The 12,618-nt window shown below is 40.7% G+C and overlaps 1 protein-coding gene across 3 annotated transcripts in view; it reads left to right on the plus strand.

The window, feature by feature from the left end:
- Positions 1–1,199: 1,199 nt before the first annotated feature.
- IL17RD (interleukin 17 receptor D) overlaps positions 1,200–12,618 on the plus strand; it is a 51,736-nt gene continuing 40,317 nt past the window's right edge. Inside the window, exon 1 of one of the 3 annotated variants that reach the window (XM_075513899.1) lies at positions 1,200–1,389. Coding sequence is in view for 1 of the 3 variants with exons in the window: in XM_075513898.1 (XP_075370013.1) it covers positions 1,751–1,882 (132 nt within the window). In the remaining 2 variants the exon portion in view is untranslated. Of the gene's footprint in view, positions 1,390–1,659; positions 1,883–1,950; positions 2,042–12,618 lie in introns of those variants that run through there. The other 2 variants (XM_075513898.1, XM_075513900.1) reach the window with 2 other exon arrangements.

Here is a 12,618-nt window from a genome sequence, read left to right on the forward strand (position 1 = left end):
TACCCGGACAGAATTCTATGGAGTACAGTGAAAAAACACGTGCTAAACTGTAATTCTGGTCTGTGATATACTTGACCTTAGAAAATATCTCGTCATAAAATCAGTGGCATTCCACCTATAGAGTGAGTAATCTTAATATTCCCTTTTTCAGAATTCCAGCCCGCAGGGGAAATGGAGATCAAAAGTAAGCATCATTTGTTCCCAGAGCCTTAAAAGAACCATGGCCCGAGCTCCAGTTTGTGCTAAAAAATGTTTAATGGCAAGAATGTCATTTCTGTTCATGTCACGATGAAGGGCTGTGACCATCCTGAAGTCACAGACCTGTTTTCAAAGGTAGCTGTGAGCACAAGAACTGTGATTCATCAACTGAAACAAGCAGTTTAAAAGAGGTTTATTGTGTTATTTTTGCTAATAGTCACAAAGGATGGAAAACCCTATGGTAGGTGTAAAACCAGTACTAGTTTAAAGGAAAACCGATCCTGTTTTCTTTCAACTGAGCGGCTTAGTGGTGTTTTTGCATGCTATTTTAATCCAAACCGTGATGTCTTTTATAATACTGATGGGTTTGTCTCTTCCATTAGGGTTATGTTTTTGTCCAATATTAACCATAGAAACAGAATGTACTAAAATCAAAATTTTCAAAAATAATTGGAGTGATGTGTAAAAGTGATGTATGACGAGGCCCTGAGCTACCCGATCTAAAACAATGTCAGTTTTAGATTGGGACTACTTTGAGCAGACAGTTAGACCTCACGACCCCCTGAGGTCCTGTCTAAGCTCAATTCTACTGTTGTTCTGTGCTTCGGAGGAGCCTTGGGCTTCTACGTCTCTTACATGATTTTGGGAATTTCACGTAAAGGGTTTGTAATTGATACAATTCACTGATATATCAGAGCAGCTTGCATTTGAAATTTATTAGAGATGTGATTTATTTTCTTTTAAAGAAAAAGGTTTTGGTCAAAGCATGTAATACCAAAATGGACTGTAGAGACTCCACTTGAAAAAGCTGAAATGTTTATTGCTACATACAACTTCTGTTGCATTTTCTGCATCTGAAATTCCATGACAGTGTATTCCTCCAGCTTGTCTTTCTTGCTATTTCATGCATTACTCTTTAATTGTTAAAGATCTGTGATGGATTTTTGGCCTGTGGCCCTGATCTTGCAAAGACGGTGCAGTTTGTACTGCTACAGGTAACTGCTAAGTTCGTATTGCTAACTTGTACTTCACAAGGATCGGTCCTGTCCGTAAGCGGCACCTATGCTTTCCTGCTTGGGGGGGAAAAGAAGCTAACCTCCACGGGTCACTGAACAGCATCCAGCGCCACAGCCTAGTAAATGGATCAGCAACGTGGTACCGCACCACCTGAGGCTGGGGAAAGCCGAGCAGGTACCAGCTCAAGCCCGTTATTCCTCAGGGAAGCAGCACGGACCCGCTGTTGTCCCTGCGGGGCGGGGAGGCCCCGCGTGTCCGGTGCTCCCCGGGGAAGGTGCACGCGTGGAGCAGGCGGCAGGAGGGTGCCCTGCGAATCTCCACCGTCCCGGCTGGCCAAGGCCGCCGAGCTCCTGCGCCCCCCGTGTCCTTCCCCCCCCCCCGCTGTGGCGGCGGGGCCGAGCCCAGCGCCCGGGCCCGGCCGAGGAGGAGCCCCCCGCCCCCGGCCGGCGGCGCGCATGCACACAGCGGCAGCCCTCCGCCCGCGGTGCCGCTGGGCTGCTCCGCTCGCCGGGCGCTGCTGTGCTTGCTGCGGACCATGGCAGCGGGGCTGAAGCTGGGCTCCTTCCTCTTCGCGCTCGTCGCCTGTTTCGGCGGTCACCGGCTCGCCGGGGCCGCTGGAGGAGCCGGCGGCAGGAGGGGGTCAGCGGGCGATGCTTGCGGAGGGAGGGTGAGTAGAGCGAAGCGCTGCTGCTCGGTTCCCCTCGCCGGCAGGCGTGTTCGTGGCGCGGGGCTCTCCGCGAAGTGCGGCGTTTGAGGGGAGACGCTGAGAGTTTTCCAGCTTTCTCGGGCGCTGTCCCGCGGGCGAGCGGCCGTGGGAGCGGCGCAGGTGGGACGGACGCTGCCCCGGGTGTGCGAGGCGGGAGCGGGCTGCCGCGGAGGGGAGAAGCGCCTGCTGCGACTGCCAGAGCTGCTCCGGGCTCTGCAGCTGGCAGTCAGTTTGCGGCCGGGAGGGAGGGTGGCGGTTCCCGGGAAAGGGATGTTCACGGGTTTCTCGGCGGGCGGAGGGAGGCACTCGGCGGGTCTCGCCGCCGGCGCTGCCCTTCTCCGGCCGGCCTGCGCGGCGAGCGGGCTGGAGGCGGTGGCCGGGGCTTTGTGGCGGTCACGGTCCGCGGCCGGGGCTCGGAGCCTCGGCCTGATCGCTGCACGCAGGGTGCCGGGGGCTGGCGGGGGGAAGGTGATAAACATTTTGTTACTGGCCTTTGCCTTTTGTTCCTGTTTCTGGCGTGTTTGGCTGCCAGACTTCTCTCGATTGCTTTTCCTTTTGTCATATTTTTAAACAACTTCGGAGCCGTGTGCTTTGTTTTGTTGGGTTTTTTTCTTCCTTTCTCCTGATGTCTAGTTACAAATGTAGTTGAAGCGTGGTGATCCAGGAACACCGGAGGGAACCCAACTGACTTTCATTGCTTTTCCTTTTTGTTAGGCTGTCACTAAGGATCTCCTTGGTTTCAGATCAGATCCTTTGAGAACGTTACTGCAACACGCAGTTCAGAAGTTGGTAGGGCATCGCTGAGAAAGGCGAAAGCGTTGGAAAACGTGTAAAAGAAGAGTGTGGAAGAACAGACTTCAAACCCTGATAAAGCTTAAGACCTAAATCTTTGTGTTGGATGGAACTGGTGAAGGTTTAGACTCCCCTATTAGGGCTTTTTAACTGAGAATTAGGAATAAAACGTTTTGGCTCAGTATGTCTATTGTGTGTTTCACCAGGCGTAGGCAGGATACTCCACATGCTCCTAAGGACCACTGTGTACGTTTCTGTCAAGTTTTGCGTCAGCCATTAAGTAAATTAGCACTGTTAAACGTCGTTACGCTTGATTAGCCTATTTTGACGTTTATAGACACATGGAGAGCGGTTGGTATGGGACTTATTTTTGCTTGCATAATTAATTGTGTGTATTAAACCTGAATGTACCACAATATAATTCTTGTAATATAATTATTTTGGCTGGCTTTTAGATCAGTAAAAGTTACACTCTTTCCAATTAGCATAAAACCCCCTTTGTCTTTAATTGCTCACAACAAACGTAACATTTTTAGCTTATTAAATATTTGTACTAGTTTCTGGTTTTATTATATTTTCAGCTTCAAGTTCAGACTTCCCTCGCCAATTTATTCGGTATCTTGTCTGACTGTTTAGTTGTAACTTCATAGTCTGATTTTGTAGTGCCAGTCTTGCTTATGATTGCCTACGTAATCCAGGCAGGGCAGCGTTTATTAGAGTAATGACTGCAGGGTGGTGCCCATTGTCTCAGTTATGTGGCATTTATCTTGGTCTGCATGTAAGTTTTGAGTAGACTTGACATACTCTTACATGACTGATGGCCCCTCTAACACATTGTCTGCTCTGGAGCAGGGTTGCCTTTGAAGTAGTACCCTGTAGGAAGTAAAGAGACTATTTGCTCTATTAAAATTCCTTGGTATTTCCTCTGTTTAACCACAGGCCACTTCCCCTCTGCCACTCTAAACACTGCAGGGACACTGACTGATTGAAAAGACACAAGCCCTGAAGGAATTGTGTCCTATTCAAATAGATATTCTTATTGCAGGTTATTTATAAGTAGTGTCTAATTAATGTATGTTAAGGGCATGAATAAATCTTAACATTCTGTATGGAGAAAGTAAAAATGTCTAGATTGCATTAAATGAGGCAGTTGAACTGAGGTAATTCTCAATGGCATAAATAAACAATCTAGAAAAATATCAGTTAACTTCTAATAGTTGTTTAAGGAGAAATAAAATGTAGGTAGCTGGGTGTTTGTATGTACATTTAGATACACACGTCGGGTATTTTCCTCTGCTAGAACTCTGAATGTGTGGTGCACTTCCCACCCCGATGATTTTTTTTTTTTTTTTTTATTGTTTGAGTGTTGCTTTTGAAAATCTGCATTCCATCTTGGTACATTTATACAAGTAATGCTCATTTTCCTTTCACTCTGCAAAATACAGTTTTAAGTTTCCTCAGTATTTTGTGGCAGTAAAAGCTTGACCTGATGAGAGCATATTACAGGAGTATGGTTAAAAGAATGCGATGAGGAAGTATTTGATGTTTAGATTCGTAGCTCCTGAAAGTATTCTTAATAGCTAATGTTTTCAAAACTAAAGTCTTTAGATGTGTCTTTTTTTTTTTTTTTATAACTTCCATCGCAAAATACATGCCTGTATTAATCACCCTCTCTAGTAATACTTTGGCATTTGTCTTGCAAGCTCAACATATGTCCGCAGCAGGAAAGCGGTTAATACCAGGACGAGTAACTTGAAATCACTGATAATTCTTAGCAACAGTGATGTTAATGGATCCAGGATTTTAGAATTTGGATTGACTTTGTGAAGTCTAGGATTTTCTTTCATTGATGAAATAGGATTTTCTTTCATTGATGATAGGATTTTTTCTTTCATTGATGTTTAACAGAAATTTTAACGTATTCCTACAGTTAATGTTATTTCAGTTTGAGGTAGAACGTTTCATTAAAGCAGAATAGTATCTCAAAGTAGTGTTCTGTATGGATGGTCTTTCCATATGGATGGTCTTACTACAGCACATGCATACCTTTATCCAGAAAAAAAAAAAATCGGGGAAGGGCCTCTTTTAATCTAGAATAAGTATGTCCACATGGGGAGCTATTCTGGAAAAGTAGTCTCTGAATTTTTTTCATGGTATAAACAAGCCATGAGGTCAGACTTGGGCTCTGATGATGATTTGAATATATTTCAGATTCATTTATTCAGTGTTAAACACATGAGCAACTTTACTCTCAAGTTGTTTTGTAGATTCTAATGGGACTACACACATGAGTAATTTTCTTCATGTGTTTAATTCCTCTGAAGTTCCTGGCACTGAACCATGTGCTGTGTAAAGCTTAAATTTAATGTGACTGTATGATGAGAAACAATAAATAATACAGCATTTTAGCAAACCTCTCCCCCCTGCCTTGTTAGCAGAGAGTTGTACCTTCCTTTGCTCTGGTAAGCAAAGCTTATCAGACATACTAGGGGTCTCTGTTCCCGGGCGTCCTCCCTTGAAACTCTCCCTGTGTCATCTTCTGTGCTCTTTATTTAAGGAGTTTTCTATTTCCTTTTCTTTTTCATAGCAGAGACTCTGAAGATCCCCATTTCCTACCGTTGTACTACCAGGAGCTCTGCCTGTCTCATTATTCTTTAGGCTCATGCTGCTATGTCCCTACGTTTATCTCCTCAAGCATCCCTCCCAACACACACTCATTCTTCTCTACAGCTAGGATTTTTGTAAGCACAGAGCTACGTCATACTGAAATGATTTTCCCAGCTAAATATATGTTTTGGGAACTTTATTTAAGAGGAATAATGCCTTGTAAAATGATAAGAAATAATTTACTGGAGTTTAAATCCCTCCCTTTATTTCTTATTATTTTCCAACAGTTAAAAAATCAGATTTTCTCTTGCAGAGTATTTAAAAATTTTTAAGGGCATTGGACAGAAGACAGACCTGAGATGAAGCATGGTGTTAATGTTTACCATCAGGGGGTTCTTTAATCTATAGACAGTTCCAGAGTTGGTTGGAAGCTCTGCAGACCAGATGCCACGAGTTCTGTATCCTCCATTTTTTTCTGAATTTTTAGAATCAATAGATTTCTCTCCACTGGCGTACAGAACAATGTGATAGCATTTTAGAATTGATTAGATGTGTCATTTAAAGCTTAGTGCATTTCTCTGATTAGATATAATGCAACATGTTGAGTGCAAGGCTTTGCAAGCATGGTCAGTCATGCAGGTAGGCATCTGTGTTACTTTTGTTTAGTTTAGAATTTGGCTTCAAGATCACTCCAGTTTGTTTTTTGTGGTGGTTTTTTTTTCTTTTAAGTTTCATTTATCAAGTAACATACCAGAGAATGTGACCCCATTTTTACTCTAGTGTCAAAAAGTGTTGGTGACAGTCTGCCTATTTAAGTTAATTTAAAAATGCACAAAGTGGCCTAAGTATGTTAATGTTTAAATAAGCAGATTAATGTTTCTTCAGGAACTATGAGGCTATACACTTTAAATGCTGTGTTTCCAGAATGAGCATTCAAACACACAACCTAGAGAACAAAATTACGGAAACAGAAGCCTGCTTATGTGATTGCAACTATTAAGTATTAACAAGAAAAATGTATATCTCCTTGTATGTTGGTGTGAAATTAGGAAATTTGAATATGATGCTAATTCATAAGCTGTTGACCTAACAAGATTCTGCAGCTGGTCTCTTAGGAGCGTTACAGACTTGATTAATTTTCTCTCTCGATCATGTCCCTTAGTCTAGATGTCGAACTCTGCTCCCTGCCTTACTTCCCCCCAAAGTCTGCTTTTGCATAAGCAGACGTGTAGTAACTACTTTATCAGACTTGTTAATTCAAAATCTTGAGACACTTATTTAAGAACAAATTCTGCTTTAATAGATTAATACTTTATAGTCTGCTGGTGGAACGATGTTAAGCAGTCATGATTAGACGATACTAGCTTTTCTTTAGTTAATTATTTGGTAATGCTAATATAACATGGATGGTACTTAATTAAAACTGCAACATTTAAAGGGTGTTTAATAAGGGCCAGCTGCCTTTTCCAACAGATCAGACTGAAGATGATGAAACAAAGCTTTGATGTGAACTTGCCTGCTTAATTCTGCTCAAAGGCTGAATTTTACCCATAGATTTAGCATGTTTTTTAGAAGCAAACAAGATAAGAGGAGTGTGAAGTATTACCAGAGAACTGTTAAGCTTGAATACCATTTTTAATTTTCAAAAGTAAAAATATTTTTTATTCTTAAAGTATATTGCTTTGTTTTTATATGTACTGCTACCAGTATAATGAAGTGTGTTTGAAATACTTTTTTTTTCTGAAACTTTAGGTTAATGCTGATGTTTCTATACCATGTGTTGTTTTTACGTTTAAAAATGAACGTTATGCATTAAATACATCACACCTAGAAAAATACATCGAAGTTCTATCAAATACATGGATGTTTATTTGTTATATCCTTCTCCCTATATTAATTATGAAAATTATTTTACGGAAGTGCAAGTTATAGTAACTTAAAATAAGGAACTATGGCTAGATCAGTACATACTAAGCACTTAATTTTAGATTATGGTAATGGGAGACTTTATTTAAGGATCAAAATTTAAGTGCAAACTTCAAAAAGGATTTATCCTTTTATGCATATAGTATTTTACAATTGTTACATTGTCCAGCTACTTGTCTTTTCCAACTCTTCTCAGTAGGAGTCACCCATCTTGACACCCAAAGCTTCTACATGATTTTCTCTGAGACTTTAACCAGATATATACTATCTGAAGTAGCGAATACAGGCTTATGCCAGTAATGGATAGACTCATTTCTGTAGTTGTACTGAAATATTTATTTAACAGAAACATATATATTATCACTTTGATTATCCAAAATTCTGCCAGCCAAGCCAGGGTGTAAATGTGTATTTTAATATGCTTAAACCTATTTTAATTAATAAATTGTACTTTCAAGATAATATCTAAGACATAATTTTTGGATTTATAAAAAAGTATTGGTGACCTCAGTGGATCAGAGATGTCCCTTATCAAATGGGTGTACTGGTATAAAACAAGCAGGTGTAATTTTTGGAAGTGAGTCAAACTGCATAACAATAAATGTTAAGGAGCAGAGGAAAGTACAGTTAAGAATGCTTCTTAATAAACTGCAGTGGATGTCCAGTTTTCTCTGGGTCTATGTACATCAAGTGTTCTGTCTTACAAATTACTTCTCATTTGCCACCAAAACTCAGAAAACTGTCAGTAAACCTATTTCTAATAAATACTAAATTCTTAATGTTGTATTTTCTAAAGTTCATAAATCTAACTGCAGGTTCTGAACTGTTTTTGGTTTTAGCCTGTCAGCAACGTTTTTACATCTGGCTTAAAAACACTTTGAACACAGACTTTCTTGGCTGGCCATGTGTATAGGTAAGGGCCCGAGTTTTGCTTTTGAAAAGGGCTTGGAGTAACCTGCTTCACAGTGAAGATGCCTCTGTGACTCTGTGTCAGGGTTTCAGTTTTTGCAAAGTCTTCTAGTGACACCAGCTTTCAGTGGGGCTCTGCTTGCCAAGCTCTCTGTCTTACAAATTGCTTTGTTTGCCGCCGCCGCTCAGAAGGCTAGCTGATACCTGGTGCGTTAACCCTTCCGTTCATGGGGCCTGTTCTGTCTGGCTGTATCAGTCAGATACCCCGAGGAGATATTGCCCAAATGGACTGTTTCTTGACTGAAGAATAGCAGTGGGCTTCTGGTTAATTTACGGTGTGACTGCAATGAAGAACATGGTTCTGAGGAAAGAAATTCACTGTGATTTGACAGTACCTCAGAGAAATTGTTGGAAGTCAGTTAAGCTAGAGCCCATCTAGTAGAAAGAGCACTAACAAGTGAAACATTTATGACAAGGCAAGTTAGAGCAGCTGCAGGTCCAGCAGGAACTATCAGTCATACCTGTGCAGGTTGACTAAATCCTCATCCCTGGCCAAGGTGCAGTCTTTAGACTTCCAAACACAGCAGAGTTGGAGGCAGAAGAGATGGAAACAGCCCAGAGGAGCCCGTCACAGTAAAAACAGAACAAGATGAGGCACAGCTGATGATTCTGGAATAAGTTCTAGAACAAGTCACCTGGACAGGTCAACTAGAGGATGTTCTAAGAACAAATTTCAGAGGTTTGTTTTTTTAAAAACAAAAACCCCCAACAACAAAAGCAAACCCACAAACTGCAGGAACCCACTGAGGAAGCCTCACAGAAGCGGATCCAGACATATTAATGGCAACATTTTAAAAGGTAATATAAGCAATAGTACATGAAGCCACATGTACAAGTCTCATCATTGTTCTAGTCCTCCTGTCACCTCTCACCACTGTATGGATGGATTCCAAGAGCGTGAAGGAAATTAAACGTGCAGGTAGGGATTTGTTCTCTCAAAGTTTGAACTGATTATTAAAAATAGTTAAAGCTTGGATGAGAGATTTAGCAAGCATCAGCACATGTTTCAGGATATATTGTATTCTTCAGAATTCTGTCTCACTTGAAGGCTGTTCCAGTGTTCTATCACTATTGGCTTTGAAGAATTGTTCCAGACATCCTGTTTTATTATTCCTTGTGCTGACAGTGGTGCAAAAGTCCCATGGGTATGCCAGAACACTGTCTCTTGGTACTCTGTTCTTGGTGCATCATTTAGGTAGCAAGGGGATAGCAAAAGGAAGCTAATTCTGTGGCTATGAAGTGTCTGCATCCTAATTTGGTATCCTGTTCAATGGTCACCCACATTTTTCCTCATCTCTTGGCTGTTGATGAGGATTTTCCACACACTTGAAACTCAAAATGCTCTGTTAGATTCTAGTAGAGGACACATACTGGCTGTTTCTGTACTTTTTAAGCCCCCTCCATTCCTTGGTAGGCTCTTTAGGCAGTAGGTGACGAATGTCTTCAAACAGGTGGAGGAATTCCTTCTATGGGCTTAGAAGAGTAGTTGTCTGCTCCTGCCAGCGCTATCTAGTACAGTAGTTTCCTGATCTAGTTGAAGATGTCTCTGCTTACTGCAGGGGGGTTGGACTAGATGACCTTTAAAGGTCCCTTCCTACCCAAACTATCCTATGGTTCCTATGATTCTAAACTCCTCTGTTCCTCCTTCAACTTGAGTTAAACAATCCATTACTGATGCTAGATGAGTTCCTTAATCTATAATGACCAGGTTAAAAGAGTTAAGTATGAAATCCTTTTCTAGGATGTTATCAATAATTAGGGCTGGAATCGTGGCTAGCAAAACCTTTTGAATAGGTTTATGCGGAGATGAAATAAGGAGTACAAGAGTAATTTAAGTATCAGCCTGCAGGTGTGCATGATGCAGAATGTAAGGGGTAAGGATTGCTTTCTTTTAGATGACCAAAGAATCCTTGCTCTTTGATCTCACTGGTAGGACACTGTACCTCTGAATAGCCATCAAGACCTTTTGGGAGAGGGCCGTGCACTTCTAGGGCAGGTAGGAAGAAAAAAACTGATAGCTCACCTACTGCATGAGAAACACATTGCTGGTGGCTACAAGACAGGTGAGCAACATTTTCAATAAAGTGTCAAAATCTATCAGTATTACATAAATGGATATTGAACATATGGAATATATGTCATAGCAATCTGTTAAATGCATGTTATGATCTTTCTTCATGTTGCCTCTTAAGTTTAAAGCTGTAGGTGCATAAGCACCCTTTATTTTTCTTACTCTTATGGATCTGGTCTTGGGCTGTTATTCAGCAAGACAGTAAACCTGGTTTTGGGGCACATCACTATGCTGCTTATTCTAATGTGCCCAAATAAATGTGAGAGGTAGGTTTGGGAGATTGCATGCTAGATCAGATGTCGTAGCTCTTCTTGCAGTCCTGAAAACATAAACTCTGAAATGTATGTTCTGGTTAATTCAGCAGAATTAGTCGTGTGTCCATGACTGATCTGAATCAAATTTGTATGACGTGGGGATCTGAGAGTGCACAGGGGTGGCTGTGAAATGATGACCTCTGTGTTGACAGATGCACCTTCTCGTTGGCAGCTGCAAGCCAGCAGTCTTTGAGTCTGTACCTGGCCTTTTCCTTTTCCTTTACAAACGCTGTGCAGAGCACAACGTGTCACAGTAATGCAGAGGTCATTGTAATGTCTTCAAGGGAAGCGCTGTTGAAATGCGTTCTTCTGTTTTCTGTAACCTGTGTATTCTGATGATCTAACACTGAAAGTACAAGTTCCTGTGCTGGAACCCTGGGTTGACAGAAACTACAACAGACAAATGAGGAGCATGCAGAGTTCAAAGGGCTCCAACTAAATGAGTGTATCGGGTCATAAGTTGCTATAAACGGTGGCTATTAGACAACATCCATCTAAGTCTTGAGGCTGCTATGTGGAGGAGATGATAGGCATGCAGTTCTGCTTGGAACTGCACGTTCTGTGCTTAAAGGTTTCCAAATAATTGATTTCTATTGATCTATCTATACAATTCTCTTACCTCACAAAACTCTGTAATAACCATTTCTATACCCACCATAATGTGACAATGCTGGATTTTCCTCGTGGTTGGTGGGCAGACTTGGATTTTAATTTCTGACCTTCCTTAGGTTCTTCGCTCTCATACCAGTGGGAGGGACTAGATATTTCTGATCTTACTTCTGACTACATTCAAATCCAACCAAGCAATCAGTGACTTCTCTGACTTTTTTTGTATACGGCTGTGGGAAAATTCCTGGTTGGCTGGCTATGAATTAATGAAAATCCTTAGAATGCTTCACTAATGATAGCTCCTGTGGCTTTAAAAATGCTATTCCCTTTTTTAATTTGAGGGAGGTCACAGAGGTTTACAGAAACTAAGAAAAGAAAACGTAACATCTGGTTGTGCTCTGTTGATGACTGCTTTTGTGTGAAGAAAAGTTATGGCATCTCCTCAGCATCAAACACATTCAAGGTGATCCTTTCTTTGCAAGAATACTTTTCACTCAAACTGTGTTTTTTAATTAATTTTGCTTTGTATTTTCAAATGGAGGATTTTAGTCCTCCATGGGAATTCCAAACTCATGATATTGTCACTTAAAATACACCCTACCTTTATAAAATAAACTAATCTTCTTGAGTTTTGTATTTATAACATTAAAAATATATAAATATGTTTCTAATATTTTCTTTTACAGTTGTAGAACTCCAAGATTAAAACAAGCTATTGGGTTAGATTCTGGGATTCATGAAAGGAAATTTTTTTTGTGCTTGCATATCGATAGTGAAGCTCGGTTTTGTCTATTTACATATAAAGTTCCAAAGAGTAAATCTGATTTGTAGAAGTCCCCTTTTTATAATTTGAATTTTACAGGCTAAAAGAAAATGATTTTTTCTTTTTTTTAAATAACGCAGGTTAAAATTATGTGTGAATTTAGTTTAGCTAGTGGGAAGGCATAATATGAGAATGTTTAGGTCCAAACAGTAAATCTTCTAAATTGTTAAAACTAGAAGCTATCAGCTGCTCAGTTAAACATATGTATTCCAGGTGTGACACTGGCCTGGAATCAGAAAGCATAAAACACCACAACTTTAGAGACTTTTAATAGTCACATTATCTTTTTATTTTAGACAATCATTTAAACTATATGCAGGCCTCTATTTGTCGTCTACTTGTGAAAGCAACACCCCAATCTGTTTTCCTTTTAAACATAGAATACTAAGGGTTGACTGCTTTTGTTTCTGTTGTTTGTTGGGTTTTTTGTTTTGTTTAAAGAGCTAAAACCCTACCTGTTAAAATCGGTGGCAAAACTTTGACTTCTGTTTTGATGGGATTTTGTCTTTTATACCTCAAGTAGCTTGATGCTTTGTGATGACCTGGCACTAAACAGCTAGGACTGACTTCAGTGCCAAAGCTGGCC

Source organism: Mycteria americana, chromosome 11, assembly GCF_035582795.1.
Source record: "Mycteria americana isolate JAX WOST 10 ecotype Jacksonville Zoo and Gardens chromosome 11, USCA_MyAme_1.0, whole genome shotgun sequence".
Lineage (NCBI taxonomy): Eukaryota > Metazoa > Chordata > Aves > Ciconiiformes > Ciconiidae > Mycteria > Mycteria americana.